We start from the raw sequence: 17903 nt of genomic DNA, 5'->3' as shown, positions 1-17903 counted from the left end.
TGCATTCAAGCCAGACATTTAACCAACAGCTGTGAGAGTAGGTACTTCTGTTTAAGAGACTTTAAAAATACTGAAATGAAATACCAGATGTAGTGCACCCAAGTTCTTGGTTTTTTTTTTTCTCCAGATGTTACCAGATCCAGTATTTAAAAAACAAAGGGGGAAACTTTCAAAGAACAAGTGTTACGGGTTTTTATAATTTAGAACAAATTATAAATTAACCTGTCCATACTTTTGAGACATAATATACAAGAGCAAACAGCTGAGTGTTCTTTTATTACTCAGGTACTACAATTTTTTCCCAATAAAAATGTCTTTTAAAAATTTCTTGCTACTGTATCCCAGCTCAGGTCCTGGTACAGCCTTTCAGATGAGGTATTCTACCATCTCTCCATCTGGGAGGTCCTGCCCCACGGTCTGAACAGGGGCTTTTCTTTCAAGAGTGCTGGAGTGGAAGAGTGGCCCATCTATGTGATGAGGAAAAACAAGAGAAAGACAATCAAAGCTGTAACTTCAATGAGGTTAGAAAAATGACATGAACATTTTAAAAGTCATCTGTCATTGGCCAAAAGACAGCTAACAACTCCTTATTTCATTTTAAAAAATTCAATTTTTCAGGTATGTAGCCAGACAAATAAAGATATTTTATCAGATTCCCTTTGGGTATCTCCCACTGGTACACAATGGCATATAAAACTGGAGTGACTGCATTTAAACCCATGTAATCAGTGTAGACTTTCACTACAAAACCTGTTCCCCTGTCTCCCACGATGCCCATTAAATAGCATAGCACGGGCAAGATGCACAGCAGACCAGCCAAATTCACTCTTCCATAAAGAACAACATAATTGTAATGTGTCTGTAAGTAGAAGAGGCAAGGTTGTGTAATCTGCATTGATTTGGCAGAGCGGTCTGGAAAACGAGCAGCTCTTGCCAGCTCGGAGCTCTGTGGGAAGCAAATTCAGCTTCTGTGACAGTCACCGTCAACTGGGTCTACTTGTGCCGACGCTCAAGTCGGCCCTGCGACTGGGACAGTACAATAGCGAGGCAGCTTTATCACGATAGCTACCTTTCCTTCTTCTCCCTCCCCCTTATCTGAGTCCACTTTGCTTTGAATACCTACTAAAATGCCACGGCCAGTTTCTACAGCCCATTTTCACACACTGCTTAAACCCCACGTGCTACTCGCAATTCAGGGCAGACACTGACTCAGAGACTATCCCGGATTTTGCATACACCCGCCGCAATTCTTAAACCTTGTTAAACCTCTCTACCCAGTGTGTCCATGTTTATACTAACTCTTAAGGCTTTTTTCCCTTCAGAGCATTTGAGACCCCTCAGAACTTTATCAAGCTCACCTCTGAAACCCATCTGTCCTCACAAAAACTAACTCCAGTAGTTTTTCCTGAGTGGAAAAAGGGATGGCAGAGCCTGTCCCACAGAGCAGAACTGATGGCGAGTCAGTGGCAGGGGCCCCTCTGGGAAAGCAGCGGAGGTTTGTTACCTGTTTTGTCTGCACTGTAGGCCAGGCTGGTACCGGGGAGTCGTCCTGGTGCGGGAGCTGCAGAGGAAGACGCAGCTTTGCTCTGCTCGTTCCCCCGGTCAGTTTGGGTGCTGCAGTCTCTGCTGCCTGTTTTCGAGTGGGCTGACAGCAACGGTGTGGAAGGAAGGACAGGAGAGGGGGTGGAGGGAATGGATTCGGAGCGATATTCTGTTCCCAGCAGAACACCTTTATGGAAAAAGGGAAGGGAATTTCACAATCCCAGAAAACTAATTGGTATCAGTTCTGCACTCCGCTGTGGTACTTGCTCCAGGATCTGGAAAGCGCTCCATGCTTCAGCAGACAGCACTAATCTACCTTTCTAGAGCACCTTTCATCACTGGGTGCTGAAGTACCTGAAGAACTGCAGTATCCTCACGTTGCTGCACGCAAAGGTACACAAGTGGGCACTAACACCTTACTTCACCGTCTCTAAGCAGTGGTCCATCTATGGCAGGGTAAATCTGCACGCTCTGAAATCAGCTGCAACAGATTCTCATTTACATTTTAGAGTCTTTTAGCCTCACAGGGAGGGCCTTTGGGCCCAACTACGCCCAGAAAAAAAATATCATCAAAGATTTGCTCTGTTACCACTCGTTTTCTCTGAGTGTTTTGCGCCGTTCCAGACAAAAGTCACACTAGTGCAGGCACAACACTACAGGATAGTGATCCTGATTAGCACCTCTGCTCCTATTCAAGGAGACTCTACACCTTCAGACAGCTGTAAGAACCCAGCTGAAAGCAAGTGCTCGGGAACTCTGAAAACTAGATCTCAGACTTACCTAAAGTCAGGTACCAAATTGGGAATAAAGGCTTACGCATTTTAATGACAGAGCCTGGGACATCAGAAGTCATTATTTCCCAAAAGTGATTAAAACAAGCAGTAGTTCCAAATGTGTCCCATCGTGCTTGCAGTCAGCTTTACTGCATGCTGGGCCAGCTGATCTGTCTGTCCCACACACCATCTTCCTTCCGCTGCTCCTGCCCCCCCTCTAAGCAGCGACTCGCGTATCTGACCTGTCATTGTTATTTAAAAGTTACCTAGGCTGCCTTTCCAGCTCTTGTCCTCCCTCTTCTCCTCCAGGATGGGAGTACTGCTCAGTGTCGACGAGTGGGACAGCAAGCCCGAGCCAGCGTTCGATATCGACATCAGCGACTTGGCGGGTCTCATTGAGGAGAGCTGGTCTGTCTTACCAGGCTCCTTCCGGGACCGCTGCTGGAGGACTTTGATCATGGCATCCTTCTCAATGATCTGAGCGTGCAGAGTCTTGATCCTTTTTGAGAAGCACAAAGAAGAACAATGTACTTGTACTCCTGTCTCCTTGGATTGAGGCCTCAGTACCCCCATGGCTGCGACTAGAACTCCCTTAGGCATGTGGGGAGGCACAGAGAGGACACCAGTGAGCTTACTGCCCTGAAGACTGGCTGCTCACTAGACCACCAGAGCAGATAACGCACGAGACTTACTGTACACATGCATGAGAACGCGGCACTGAGATATGCACCCACCTTTGGCTACTGGACGCTGCTCTAAACAGCCATGGAAGGGGCTTTGAGACAAACCTGAGAGTTATGGACAGGACATGCGACCAACAGAAAGAAGAGGATTAACACACTTTGGGGAGTCTGCACTGGACCTAGCCCCAGGCAAAACTGTTTTGTAAGACTCTTAAGAGGTGGCTGGAGCCTGGGGTCTGATGAAGATGCCCAGAAGACAGAAGAGGAACAAGCTTGGTGCAAAAAAAATCTAAGACGACTTTTTTGCATTAGCCCTCAGTATCAAGACAGGTTTTGGATTGCTATGTAGATACTTCCTTGGCCAAATGAGCGTCTGGCATCCTACATCATCACTATTGGTGAAGACACAAGAATTTCTGGTTCTGAGGCATCTACTCAAACAATTAATTTAAAGTCCGTGTCCTAGAGAAGCCAGATAGGACCAAATTGCATTTTACCTTCCCTCCATGTCAAGACACCTCCTGTTGGCAAGCAGGATCTCTTCCTCCTCCTTCTGAATGCGAGCTTCCAGCGAGGTGTCATAGCTAGGGTTAGGCGAGTGGCTGATCACTGTTGTGTCCCTGAGAACAAGCAGTAGAGCAGATGAAGCACCAGATAAGTTTGCTGCTTTCCTCCTAGCAGCACAAAATTATTGCTCAATAGTAACACATAAGAACATCCACTTTTTTTGAGTTTAGGCTGGCTCAGTGTCTTTCAAAAATCCAACTCCCAGTCCTAATAAAAGAAGGATTACAAAAATGTGCAAGCCATTACACCAACAGTCAATCTAACATCCATCCCGGGCCAGCCTGTAATCTAACTGATTCACCGCACTATCGTAAACTGATTGATGAGGCAAATCCAAGGACGTGGGGAGGGGGAAGGATGGTATAGAACACTAGGCACTTTCTTCAATTGAAGCAGCGCAAACTTCACTTCAGATACAAAGCTTTTTTCCTTCCCCTTCCAACAGTATCATACAGGGAATCCAAGTATCAAAAGGAACTAGGCATGGAAGTTTCTTAAGGAATCCTAAGCAGCTTGGTCCAAAATACTTGGGAGTGGGCTGCAAACAGTTTTAGACTGATTCCACCTAGTGCTTGATGTTAACGCTGTGATAGTTGTTCAGTCCACTGACCAAAACATAGTATTTCATTCTACTTGTTGCTGTTCAGTCAGAACAAAGTCACTGTGCTACGCTCTGTATGACTCCATGTTACTGACATAGCTATGCATTAACATAATTAGAGAAAAAAACAAACACCAAAAAATGTGGAGTTACCAAGAGCTCCAATTCCTTGTAATAAGAAATCAGTTCTCTCAGACCTAGCAGGTCTGTGAATTGTCATGTAAATGTAGCTTTAACTCTGCAAAAGTTTAGATCAGGAACGGCAAAGCACCAACGTGAAGGGCATAAGAAGGTCATTCATCAAAGAAACCTAACCTGACCCAGATTCCTGCCTGTGCTGTAAAGCATCCTTCCTGCAACCTCAACTTCCTAAGGGATGCTATTTTCCACTGTCAAAGAAAAGGGAAAGAAATCTGTGCACAGTGTAGATGAGGTGGTCACTAAAATTAGCGGAATCCCTCACAGCCCCTGTTTTTGAAGAAGACAGTATAGGTGCTGACTGCATATAAACTTGCAGGAGTATCGACACTAATGGAATACTCTCTTTTAGGGTAGAAGCAGCTAGAAGGAAATGGAAAAACAGAGGTTGGCTCTTTCCTGACTGGAAGGCATTCTTGTTCATTTAACAAAACCTGAACAGGCCTAACACATCCCCTCTCATTCCACGATAAACAATAGACCAGACCCCTACTTATCAGCGCGTGCTGAAAATATAACATGGCCTCTAAGGACAAGCAGTAGCAAGAGCCTTTAGAGAATCTCCAGGGAGGCGGAAAACAGTGCACAAGAAGCATCAATACCCTAAAATAACAGCCTGCCTCTGGAGCAAGATAAGATAAGTCTTTAAACGCTAACACAGCAGATCTGCAACTTTCCCCCTGTAATTCTAGTATGATCTTACAAGCTAGGAAGCCAGCTGCGATAACAGCCCTATTTGAATCTGGTTCATGAAACAATCTAAAATAAAATCTGCCATCAAGGACCAGAAACTAGCGAGCAATGAAATTATATGTAAGCAATACCTAACGCTAAAGAGTTGTACCCCAAGAACAGCTTTTGTTTACCAACTAGCTGAAGCACTTGGGCCTATTTGCAGCCATAATAAGTATTTCTGTACAATTGTCTTGGAATATGAGCTTGTTACCAAATTTCAGACACCCTTCATTTCCCACCCCCACAAGCACTGCTCTCCATACACAGCAGAATGTTTTGAGCAGAATTTCCTAGTAGATGTGTCTGGTTAGTAACAATGTTGAGAACAATACCACAAAGTAATTTGCAAAAACATTCTGGAGAACAAGTAAGCCATTCAGGGTGACTGCTGTGAATCACCAAGCTTAGCCCATCTCACATGACTTCAGCGAGTACTGATCCCTGTTTAAAAAAAATAAAAGACCAAATCACTCCTCATACATCTAGTTTTGAATCAACAGCTTCTAGGAACTGCTCAGGACAATTCCAGTCTCGAAAATGGCCCCTGCACACGGGGGAATCTTCCCCTGGAAAAAAGTTTCTAATTGTTGGCAATTGCACAGCTCCCAGGAAAAGCTGCCAAGCTCCACTTGCATGCAGAAGTCTGAGAAGCCGTTCAGACCGCAAGAAGAGCTATCATGGGAGGGTGGTATGACAACATTGCTTGGTGGGAAATATGACATTCAACTGGAAAAAGAAAATAATCCCTGTACTATGAAAAGTCTCGTTTACCTCTGAGCAGCCACAGTTGCAGCTGCATCCAAAGCAAACTGTCTCATCACACTCTCCTCCAGGTACTTCTGTTCCCACTTGGTCATGTCAGCTTCCAGAGCAAGAATCCTTTCTTCCTTCTCGCGCAGGAGTTCCATAAGCGCCGTGGCATTGTACTCCGAGACGTTGGCAGCCTGAGATGTACCCTGACGCTGATTGCCAAAAGAAAAAAAAGTCTCAGGATGTCTCTGTAAGACCCAGGGTTGGTTTCTTTGCTTTTTGTCTGAAGGACAGAGGCTGGTCCAGAGCAGCACTGGTTGGACACAAAAACCCCCCAGGGTGAAATGCAGTGGCCTATACCATGTTGGGCAGACTAGGTGATCGTAACGGTCTCCTTAAGAGCTTAATCTGAAACATCTGCAGGAGCACTTCAGCCTCACCCTGTCAAAACCAGGAAACAAGCCCATATAATGCAAGAAAAGCTCTTTCTATTTTCCAAGTGTTGAAGCTCAAAAGTCATAAAACACCAAACACTGCTCCCAAGAAAGCTCAACTCACAGAACCCATGCTAGAATGCTTCCTGGTGCCATTCCAGAGCTGGTCAATACTAACAAGCAAATATCTGAGATGGAAAATACTCCTCCTAAGGCCTTTTTCCACGGGCAAAGCCCCACACATGCGTCTGAGAGCTGGATCAGGCTATTCAGGTCTGATGCCTACAGCCCATCCATAATGGGCATAACCACAGACTTCCAACAGTGTTCCAGCAAAACACTAACTAGCATACAAGAGTTATTACACCTTTAAAAAAAATACATCCAAAATATTTTTAAAGGATCTGATTATTAAATCAATATGATCAGTGTATACCTGTCGATTAAGTAGCGGGGGATCAAAAATAATTCAGTTCTAAAGCAAGATTTGGAGGACAGGCAGTGTTCACTTTCAAAACAAGAAAGAGTGGAGATTTGCTGAGGTAATAGTTCAATGGATAAAATGAACAGTTTTACATGGAAGTCTTATCTGGGATTGGCAGGATATTTGACTTAAAAATTTTAAAAAAAAATTGTTTAAAAGGAAAGAAATTGGGCAGACAAGCTCTTTCATGTTCAGCTCAGAATTCTTAACCATGATAAGAAAGCTATTTTTTTTTTGTGCTGACTCAGGCTCAATGTCAAAAATTGTGGCGTTCAGAGCACCTAATCTTCCAAAGGTAACACAGAAAAGTTTCTCAAATTACTGTAACTCCTACTAAAACCAATACAAAAATACAAGTAAGATATAAGTATCCATTGCTATGCAGAGGTGGAAGTTAGGGGATAAACATACCCTGAAACTAAATGCGATTTACAACACAGACCTGCATCCTATTTCCAGTAAAATCTACAAATCTGACAGTTCACCTATGTTTGACATAGGTTGAAATAAAACTAAAACTGTCCATCCAATTCATAACACCACAGCACAATCTACTTCTCATTCATTCTTTTCACTGAAAAAGACGCATGTTACAATTGTAAGAACATTCTCTACTTGAAGTTCGCATCCATTTCCATCAACTGCATGTATAGAATTGGTCTTGCTGGTTTGGTTTTGTTTTATTCTTAAATGCAAAAGTTTTTTGAAGGGCCTCATTTCAGGCCAGTTGTTAATTAATTTTATATAAAATCTCAAACTGTGAATGATATTCTTAAAATCATATAAAAGTAAATATAACCAGGTTACTTAAAAACAGAACACCATCTAGCTGTGTGGCTACGTCTGAATCTTGTCACATGATGGATCCCCTATTGCTCTTACCTAAATTTTCTGGTTGGAATGGAAGAATTAAATCAAGTAAAAACAATACAATGGCCAGCAAATCCATGATTCTAGCCATCAAAAGAAAAATTCAGTAATTTTACAAGAGGGAAGAAAACACTGCCCTTCTTTTACGTGTGGCGTAGGGTATAGTGTACAATCCTACAAGAAACCTCGTATGGCACAGGGAAACAGCGGGTACCTGCTGCATCCGGAGAGATTCCAGTTCTCTCTCCAGGCGGGTCCGCAGCCTGTGTTCCAGCTGCTCCCGTTTCTCACACGCTGCCTGCAGCTGCACCAAAGCCTGCTGCATCTTCTCCACCTTCTCAACATAGACCTGCTTCTTTTTGAGCTGAAACAAAGGAAGAAAATGCAACGTAAATTAAATAATGAGAACAAGGGAGTGAACTTCTGGCGTCGTACACACTGGAGAGCACAGGAACACCAGCGGGGAAGAACATGTCCAGATGACTGCTGTCAGTGTGCCCCCGACTCCTGCTCTGGCCTCGACACTCAGGGTGTTACAGGTCTTTCCCATCTTTGCTTTCCTGCTCGGTATATTTGTTCTCCTTGTCCTCAGCGACCCCATGGTAATGATGGGGAAACTGAGGCAATTATCTGTTGCAAACGACTGAGAGCAGCGATGGGCTAGAAAGGGCACCTGGGTTCATAACAGAGAGTGTTTAAGTGACTCGACACGTTACCAAGGTAACTATAGCAAAGACGGGGATTAGAGCTGGTCCACAAATTGGGAACACTTTTCAGTGCAATACTGAAAATTGCTGGCAGTGTTTTTGTGAGATTAAGCAGAAACTGAATGAAAAACTGCAGGATCCTATTCCAGTCCTGTAACAATAAAATAATAAATAGGATCAAAGCATACACTCGACATGGCCTGTGCTCTCTCCGCACCGCAGCCAGGTTTATTCTAGCAGTCTGGACATTCATCTCGGTCATCTTGGCCCGGTGTGATCTGGGAGGTCCCACTCCGTCCCTTGACCCTGCCGTTCCGTCCTCCTCCTCCATGGTTCATCCTGCAAACCCCGCTGCCACCCTGCCTCACGATAAGCAATGAAAACTACCGCTCTGAGCCCCCCAGTAACTGTCTTAGCAAGGTTAATCCACAGTTAAGGCAGAATAAAACCAAACTAAAATAGGAATTAAAAAAAGGAATAAAACACACCCAGGGCCCAGCTCGATTCTAATATATAGAATACCGCGCACCTACGGACATAATTTCCCATTAAGGAAAAGAGTAACAATGACAATTAGGTGGCCTTCTGTGGCAAATCCGGGGCATTGGTATTTTAGCTATGATTGTCATAAACCCTGAAATACAAAAATAGCAGGAAGGAGGCAACTTTTCCCAACAGTCAGAGCCAAAGTCTAGAGAAGCACCACAATGCAAAACACAGACTCCCTTGTGCGAGTTCAAAGAGCTACTCTACAGCTTCATGGAAGGAAAGTCCACTGAGAGATATCAAAGACAAAAGACTCCACTTTTGGCTCAGGAAGTCCTTCTTGGAAGCGGAAAATACTCTGGGAAAGTATCGCTGTTTGTTGGCCCCATTCTGACAGTGTTCCCTAGGACTCTGCTATAAGTTTCAGCAGAGACGGGATACTAGGCTTGGTGGGCTTTGATCTGTACAACATGAACCGTTCTTATATCGCACCTTCCTTCCAAAAAGGTCTTATCGTGTGTTTCTTCAAAATTTTCCCTTTTCACACTCCTGTTCCTTGAGGCAATCCAGAGACTGCAATGTGAATAGCAGAGAGAAAAATTTCCAAACACTATTAATCCCAGACACGGTATCCTTTTCTTCTCTTCATAAAGTCAGCAGGCATCTAATCTCACAGCGTGAATGTTACTGCCCTAGAGGATTTTCCCCAAACAAGTATTTTATAATAAAAGTTACAATAAATAGTGAGTAATCCCGCCAAGGGCCTTCTCACCAGTGCATGTACAGTAGAAAGGTATTTTTATTCTTCGATTGCTCAAGATTTCAAGCTTGTTTGGAATGGGAGGGACAAGAACATTTTAATACAACTTACTATTCCACTGCTGCTCTGCAGAAAATCAATAAAAACGCTATATTTAATAGATCTTTTTATTCCAGATTATAGTGCTTAATAAACACGATTTAAGCTTTCCCAGACTCCAATAAAGCGTAGATTAACGCACAAGTTTTACACTTAGATTAACAGCAGCTCACAGTAGTTATGTATCAAAAATGATAAACTATGAGTCAGCAGCAGAACCTAGAAATGGAGAGCACCCAGTGTCTCGGCTTTGCATGAGAGCTCACTGATCGGGGCAAGAGTAAGGAACAACCTAACAGGACAAGAGGAAGTGGCATCAAGTTGTGCCAGGAGAGGTTTAGGTTAGACATTAGGAAAAACTTCTACAGTGATAGAATTATCAAAGACTGGAACTGGGGAAGTGGCTGAATCGCCATCCTTGGGTGTATGTAAAAGCCGTCTAGATATGGTGCTCAGGGACATGGTTTAGAAGTGGGCCCGGTAGAGTTGGATAACTGTTGGACTTGATGATCTTAAAGGTCTTTTCCAGCCATGACAATTTTATGAATAAACTTGCTAGCAGCGAAATATCATGCATCAAGACAAATAATAATCTCTTGAAAATCAGCTCTCCTCCCCCACTCCTCTGTATAAAAATTAAGGAAGGACGGACGGACATTTGGTCTCTTATTACTTACCACATAGCATTTACATTTCTGAAAAGTTCTTTAACACACAGGTAAAATTCTTGCAAAAGTAGCCACCGACAACATTTTACCGGTTTCATAATTAATAAACCTGAGTATGCATATGTGTGGATTAACATTTTGGCCGGCATTCAAAGAATACCAAGAGCCCAGCCAAAAAAAGAATTAGGACGCAGAAATTCCACTGAAACGTTCACTTTGAAAGTGCTCCCATCAGCCGAACCTGCAGGTGAAACGTTGCAACACAAGGTGTTGCCCAACTTACCAGCGCTGCCTGCACATGCCTAACTCATGCACCAGACCTAAAAGTACAGGCACAGCTTGTTCAGTGGCTTTTCATAAAGACAATTCTTCCCCCCCCCCCCCCCCCCCCTTCACAAAATACACTTCATCTTCCAGCATCAGGAAGAATTAGGAATGTTAGAAAATTCAGGGTTTGCGTGTGTATTTTTTTTAATGGCTTAAAACCAGAATTAATTCAGGAATCCCTCAAATAATTTTCAGTTTTTTGGAACACAGATGTTCAGTAAGCTTTAAAGGCATGTGTGCGCTCCAGACAACTCAGCTTTCCTAATGTGTCCTTTGACACAATTATCCTTTATATATGAGATTGTTTCAGTTCATGCACTCGCGCACTCAGACAACTCACTGCATATTCCGGCAGTGTCATTCATCTCCATCTCTGCTACCGTGAGTATTTGTGAGGAACAATTTACCTTTCCGTGAACCAGGATTCTAATTTTTATTTTATTTTTTAAAAAAATCTTTGTGCCTTGATCTGTCCTTGCAATGTAAAGAGGATCAGGAATAATTCTTCCAAGCACAGAGGGATTTCATTACCACAAATTGAGAGTATGATCGTGTTTTTCTAAGACAGGAATTGGAAACAGGTTCCTGAGTATTGCCAGGGTGCTGCAGACATAAGTGAGATGGGAGGAAGAAAAAAAGGCAGCATGCTGAAGCTTGCTCTTGGTCATTTGCCATGGATTCCCCACCCTCCCTCTTCCAGCAAAGAACCAAAACTGGCTGCTCAGTGCCAAGGGCCACAGTAACATCTACCACAGGGGAGATGGCATCAAAGGACACTGGAATTGTCTCCTCTGCAACAGGCCGTGCAGTGAACACGTGCTCTAGATAAGAGTTCATTCCTGAAGCTTTACACAGATGCAGTCACGCCCTTCGGTACCTCATTTTAAATAAATTTGACAAGATAGTAATTTTCCTTTTGATGGTACTGCATTTAACTAAGAAGCAAGCTCATGCTCACATAATGTATTGTAACTCTTTTGCCTTGAAGGCTGCTCTGAAAATGCAGAGCGTTTTACTTATAATAATATCTTTATTATGACACCTCTTTAAGACGGTAAGATCTCAAATAACCTCTCAGTGCACGTCTGGAAGCACAGCAGAGCACTTCAGCACGACTGTATCCCTTCCCAGCATTTCCTACAGCACATGGCACAACTTTAATCATGTGCCTATCTTCTCCAGGTCAATCCCTGACTGCTTTGGAAAATGTCCTCACCAACTATCAGAGGTCAGGCTTTAACTCTATCAACAAGATTTTCTAATTAAACCACTGTAAGCAAGAGCAGTCACTCTCCAGTTTGCACCCACTATGATGTTTATGTACATTCTGCAACAGGACTGAGGGCAAGAAAAATAAAGAATGCAAGGACTGGCTCGGGACTCTGCACAAATCTAATACACAAAAGAGAGAATTGATGCCGGGAATACCTCTGAAAGATTCCCTGGCCTCCTAATCAAGTACTTCTCTCTTCATTTTATTTCCTCTATCCCTTGTCAAGATCGCTGTCTGCAGTTGAGAGCCAGCTGGGAGACGCAGGATACGGTTGGGATTCAGAGGCTTCATTGCTCACAAGAGTCTGGCTGACCTGAAGAGCAAACTGTTTCCAAGTTAGTCAGATTTACTGCCTGAAAATGTCTGCATGCTGCTATCCCCGAACTGCAGGGCTTTCAGCCATGGAAAATGAATCAAACACTTTAAACATATAGGGATGAAATGATTAAACAAATTCACTAAACCTAGAAAACTGAAACTAGTCCTCAGAATCTTTTCGCAGGAGAAAAGGCTTCCTAAGACAAGGTAATGCCTGGCAGGAGGCAACCTGCAGGCTTCTCTGCTACAGAGAGCATCTGTATGGTCTAAGATCAATAATGGCCAAGGACAAAGCGTTCCTGTCAGAAATAGGGACATTTGATTATTCCTACAACTGCCCAGCAGAAAAGGGATTAAGAGTCTAAAAGCCAAACAAACCCTGTTCCTTCATTTGATTTCGGCTTCGACAAACCATGCAATCTCTGTCAGGGACCCCAGGTCCTCACAGAAGAAAGGCACTGAAGAGGGCATGGAGGCTTCATGCACACAGCGCAGGGAGCCAGCACGTGGGAAGGAGGAATTTTCCTTGCCCAGTCGTTAGAAGCAAGGGAGGCAGAGGCTGTAGCATCCTCTGGCCTGGAGCTGCCGCTGCAGGACAAACGTAGTCCTGGACATAGCAGGTGAGGGGGAAGGAAGGTTCTTGTTTCGTAAAGATATTCATCGCTTCCAGATGCGTTACTCAGCAAAGAGTTTTTCTGGGGAAGAAGAGAAGACTTCCTGCATAGCTAGCGATGAATCAGAAACTCTCCCAGGCATTCTGAGAAACTCAGCCATCACCCTCTTCATCTTGGACAGCTCCTATTCCAGCAAATTGGTAACACTCGTCAGCATCTGCTTGTCTCCCACCCACTATTTCTGATGTCTTCAAAGTCCTCTGTTTAATACATTCAGGGTGTTTTCATTACATTCTGGGTTTATGCTAAAGCTGAATCCATTCCGATGCAGCTGAAAATGTGTTTCCCCGCAAGAATTTGCCAGCTATGGCAGAAATGCAGTAAAAAAAAAAAAAGACAGCAAGCACGTTTAAACCACCTCTCCCTCTTGCAGTTGGAATATATTCCTCTAGAATGCCTTTGAACCCTCCATTTGTTTGAATTCAGGCCCAATAAGGCGCCACTGGCCTCAACAAGAACTCATGTTGAAGCAATTTGGTAACACTATCCTCTTGCTATGGAATAGAGTTTGTCGCATGGGAATGTCATAATGTCGTCTCTGCGTTTGCTTGTGTTGTAAGTTATAACTCTCAAAGCCACCTCTGGAAAATTACTAACAGACAGAATAGGAGAGGTAGCGACACGGCGGTAAAAAGCCAGTGCTGCATTGTTACAAGAATGCAGGTCATTAAAGACACACACATACTAGTTACAGGGAAGAGAGGGAGTTTTCTCAATAAGCCATCCAAAAAGTGTCCCCTTTAAAAGCAACTCTGTCCTGAATGGACTAGTTATGTAGCTCTGAGAGTCTTAAGAATTGAAGTGAGACAAAGCTGGGGAGACTAGGAATATCTTTTTATAGACCCAGAGAAGTAACTGGAAAAAAACAGGCATGCCTTCAAGCACACAACTCTCCTTTGGGTCTCCTCCCTATAAGCCAGAGCTCTGTTCTGAAAGTATCTCAGATGCAGCATGTGAAGTACAATAGATGTCATTTGAAAATGAATGTTTCTACATTTCCCCACAGACAGAACCCTCAGTGTTATCAGAAATAGTCTTCTATTTCTCTCCACAATAGCTGAGTGGGAAATGAATATAACATCTTAGCTTTGATATCTGGTTTATGTTGAATTCTGATAGCTGAAAGATCTCATAGCTTCTAAATACAAGCCACTTTTCTAAAAGATACTTCATTAAAACTTCTTCCCTTCCCCCAGCCCCCAATTTGCATCCACTAGAGAGCATGTCTGGCTTCTCTTTCCATTGCAAGGTGTGTGCATGAGGATGGCAAAGAGTAGATATTTATATCTTCTTAGTGGTAGTCACTGTTTTTCAAAGCTGTCTCCTTAAGGCACTCATTAAAACAGTGGCTTGTAAAGGGGCGGAGCAAAGGAGCACAAGTTACACTACTATAAAAAACCACACGCTTTTTTAAAGCTGAAGCGTGGTCTTCCATGGCATGAATTAAGCAAGGTAAGCAGAAATAACTAAGTTCAATAAAACTTCTGGAAATTCCTTTTTTTTTTTAAATAAAAAAAGTTAAAAACCAGTAGCAATCATACCATCTACATCCAGCAGCTGTGGTTAGATAAAGTATTTGGCATGAAACTCCCTCCTGCAATATTACAAGCCTGGTGAGGTTTCAGTGAGCCAGCCTTTACCCAGAGTCTCAGGCTGCCCGGGATGGTCCTTTCTGTGAACCCAGCAACTCTGCCTCCGGCCCAGAGCAAAGCCAAGTTTAACCATCTGCTCTGCTGGCTGAAGGCTCTCAAGGTGTATGCTAGCAGATGTTGGGTTAAATCACGGTAATGTGACTATTTTAAAAGCTCACACATACAGGTCATCTGTGACCATCTACCAGCTACAAACCTGCTGCACGCTGCAGCCATTCAAATGCTGACATCAAAATTGAGACCATCACAGCAATCCATGCTCCAAAAGTAGAATTCTTCATTGCTTTAGCTGTAAATATTACCATCGCTAACTTTTTCTGACCGTCATATATGACTTTAAGCCAACATGCATTTTACCTCAAATATATTCAATTTCTCTCAAATTTATTCCATGTAATGAAAATAATCTGAAGTTTTGATTTTAAAAAACGAAGACTAATACTTCACTAGAAACAATTGTAATAAGCTGCTGACATGCATAACTGGAACATCTACTAAAGGGAAGAATGAAAATGGAGAAGTGAAAATAGGGGCTAAAACCAGGGTATCTTTATGTAGAGAAGTAGTGAAGTTTCAATATTGCGTAGAAAACGTATACATACTTAGCAAACCCGTTCATAGACATATTTAAGTTTGCTTTAAATACTCATGATCACTCACCCTTTTTAGCACTTTGCAGAAATAAACTCCACACTATCGAAAACTTTAATGGCAGCTTGTTCTATTTGAAGAGTCATTTCACCCCTGCTATCAGACCAGGGAAAGTATTCCGCGAATGTCTACTGTTACTTCCAACTACTTCACACTATACCTCTGTATCTCCAAGATCATTCTTTTCTCCATCACATTTACTGTCCCTTTATCTCTTCCTTCCCTCTAACTTGGATGCTAAAATCCAATAAAAGCTCTCAAAGCTCCATGGGAGTAGACAAGTATCTACATTTTACAGATGGGTGGTTTAGTCCAAACTGGCAATTCAGGCAAAGGATTTTAAAAAGAATCTGGAAGTTTCCATTCCAATGCAACATTTAAATTCAGCTGTAGCAATATATGGCTTATAGCTCTCATTAGAACGGAAATATTCCTTTTATAAAGGATCTGGTGCATATAACGCAGAGTAACTCTGCTTAATAGGAAGTCGAAACGGAAGGGAAAAAAAAAAAAAAGCTGAAAACTTACATTACAGGATGCAACAACTGAAATATGCACACCCCCCTCAGGCCTGGAGCCAGAGTGGCTGCCAAACCTTAGTGTAAGAATCCCCACCCTCTTCTGCAAGATCAGTTTAGAAATTCCTGACAATTACAGGGACTAGTAACTCAGATTAAGATGGCAGGAATAAAATAAATAATTGACAAAATTGTTCGTATGTCTCGGTCACTGAAGGCTGACATTTACAGTCCCTTCTAAACGGTGCCCTGAGCGCTGAACAGCTTGCTTGGCTGTCTTTCGGAAAGTTACCAAACAGCTTGGGGATTTGAGAAGTTCCCACAATTTAATACTAATGAGGCAACAAATGCTTTATAATCCTAAGTATTTCATTAAAAAGTGATTTGGGAAACCTGCAAAAGTGACTCTCTACCCCTTCTGTTTCCCTTTATTCCCCCTCACCTCTAGGAAAAAGCAGAGTTAATTCCTGCTCCCTGACTGAGACACTTCCATATTTATCTACAACAGGAAGGGTGGCACTTCCTGCGCACCCTGGGATTCGAGCAAAGGTTGGATGCAAATGATCACAAGCCCTCATGCAGGGCATTTCACTCTATATCAGCATACGTGTGTTTTTTAAGCTATCACACAATCTAGCCCACAGTTATTCACCTATTTTACTATTCTAACTAGGCAGAAATACTTTGCAGCAACACTGAACCCAATTATTCTAGTAAAATAAGAGAGGTCTTTGAAAAGAAAACATACAATTATTATTACCACTAAAGGGTTCAACTTTAATGCGAGGGAGCCTCGCATTAGTGCCTACACAGAGGTTCGACCTTGCGGAGTGCTGTGTGCGCTGGCCCCGGCTGATCGCAGCACCTCTACACGTTGAGTCCGAGCACATGAATAGTTCCAGGGAAGCCACACGGATGTCCTGTGTACTTAAAGTAAGTCACTCATCAGACTTTCAGTGTAATAAGGTGCTGAAATCTGAATGGAAGCCAAAGAGCTCCAATACATTACAGGATTAAATGACAGAATAGTTTTAGAACCCAAAAGAATCACGTCATGTTTAAATTGCCCTATAACCTACAGCTCCCTGTCCCCCTGAGCAACAGAGGTGCAAGTCAGCCTTGCCAGGAGATGCTGCAGTTTTAGTGAAATCAATGGACTCGTCAACTGTGCACAAGGCTGAGTGTGGCCAGTGATATTTACGCATTCATCTGACTCCTTTCTTCTTTTTTTGTTATTATGATTTGTATTGCAAAGGACCTGGTTCCCCAGTGACGGACCCCAGCCTGGTGATGTTAAGTGCTGTACAAATGGAAGCTCCCTGCCCTCAAAGCTCACAGCCTGAGTCTGGGACTGGAGACAACAGGAGGAAACCCACACGGAGGGCAGGCCAAATGGACAGTCTCTGGGTTAGCATGCACTGTGGCCTACCCTCTGCCAACCATGTCGTGAGCACCACAGCAAGGGATACTTCAAAGTGGCCTTGCCAGTGTTTGCAGTGAAGGGGAGGACAGTCTGGGAGAAAGCACAGAAGCGCTTGTTTGGGGTGGGGAAGAAGGGGTGGTTGGAAATTGAGAAGGACGAAGGTAGAAGATATCCTTTCAACAACAACGGGAGAAGAGAAATATGGTTGGGTAAACCATGAGGGGCCTGGAAAGCAAAGAGGAACTGCCTGAATTTGATGCGGGGAAAGTCTCCCTGAAGCACCAGGGAGAAAAGCTAATAAGGAATGATGGCAGGTGACACTGCAACAACATCCTGAATGAGCAGAGCGGATCCAGGAGGGGAGAGACTGAGGGAGGGCTTCCATGAAGCTGAAGAAATTAAAAGAAGTGTAGTGCAAGGGGCAAAAATTAAGGACATCAGGGAAAGAAACACAGGAAGGTTCAGGGGAAGGGCTATTGAGGCAAATATAGAGCTTAGAGATGAGCAGGCTAAAATTTAGAAGGCAGCTACATCCGTACCTGGGAGAGGAGGAAGGTACACAAGACAAAATAGGAGGATGTTCAATTTGTATTTGGTCGTTCCTCCTCTCTTGGCACAATGGGATCCTGAACAGAGAGAGCAGCAGAAGCAGAAAAGGGGAGGGTTTGAGGAAAGTCTCTGAAGACAGCAAGATGCAGGTGGATACAGGC

The 17903-nt window shown here is 43.3% G+C and overlaps 1 protein-coding gene across 1 annotated transcript in view; it reads right to left on the bottom strand.

The window, feature by feature from the left end:
• Window positions 1-257: 257 nt before the first annotated feature.
• AMOT (angiomotin) overlaps window positions 258-17903 on the bottom strand; it is a gene marked incomplete at its 5' end in the record, with an annotated part of 32630 nt that continues 14984 nt past the window's right edge. Inside the window, 6 exons of the mRNA XM_082488160.1 lie at window positions 258-467; window positions 1505-1729; window positions 2582-2814; window positions 3496-3618; window positions 5871-6061; window positions 7852-8001. Of these exons, the coding sequence (XP_082344286.1) occupies window positions 367-467; window positions 1505-1729; window positions 2582-2814; window positions 3496-3618; window positions 5871-6061; window positions 7852-8001 (1023 nt within the window). The 3' untranslated portion in view covers window positions 258-366. The remainder of the gene's footprint in view (window positions 468-1504; window positions 1730-2581; window positions 2815-3495; window positions 3619-5870; window positions 6062-7851; window positions 8002-17903) is intronic.

This window comes from Vanellus vanellus, assembly GCF_965231255.1.
Source record: "Vanellus vanellus genome assembly, chromosome: 10".
Taxonomy (NCBI): domain Eukaryota; kingdom Metazoa; phylum Chordata; class Aves; order Charadriiformes; family Charadriidae; genus Vanellus; species Vanellus vanellus.
Note: the sequence above shows the minus strand (reverse complement) of the source record. Positions and strands in the feature narration are given on the sequence as shown.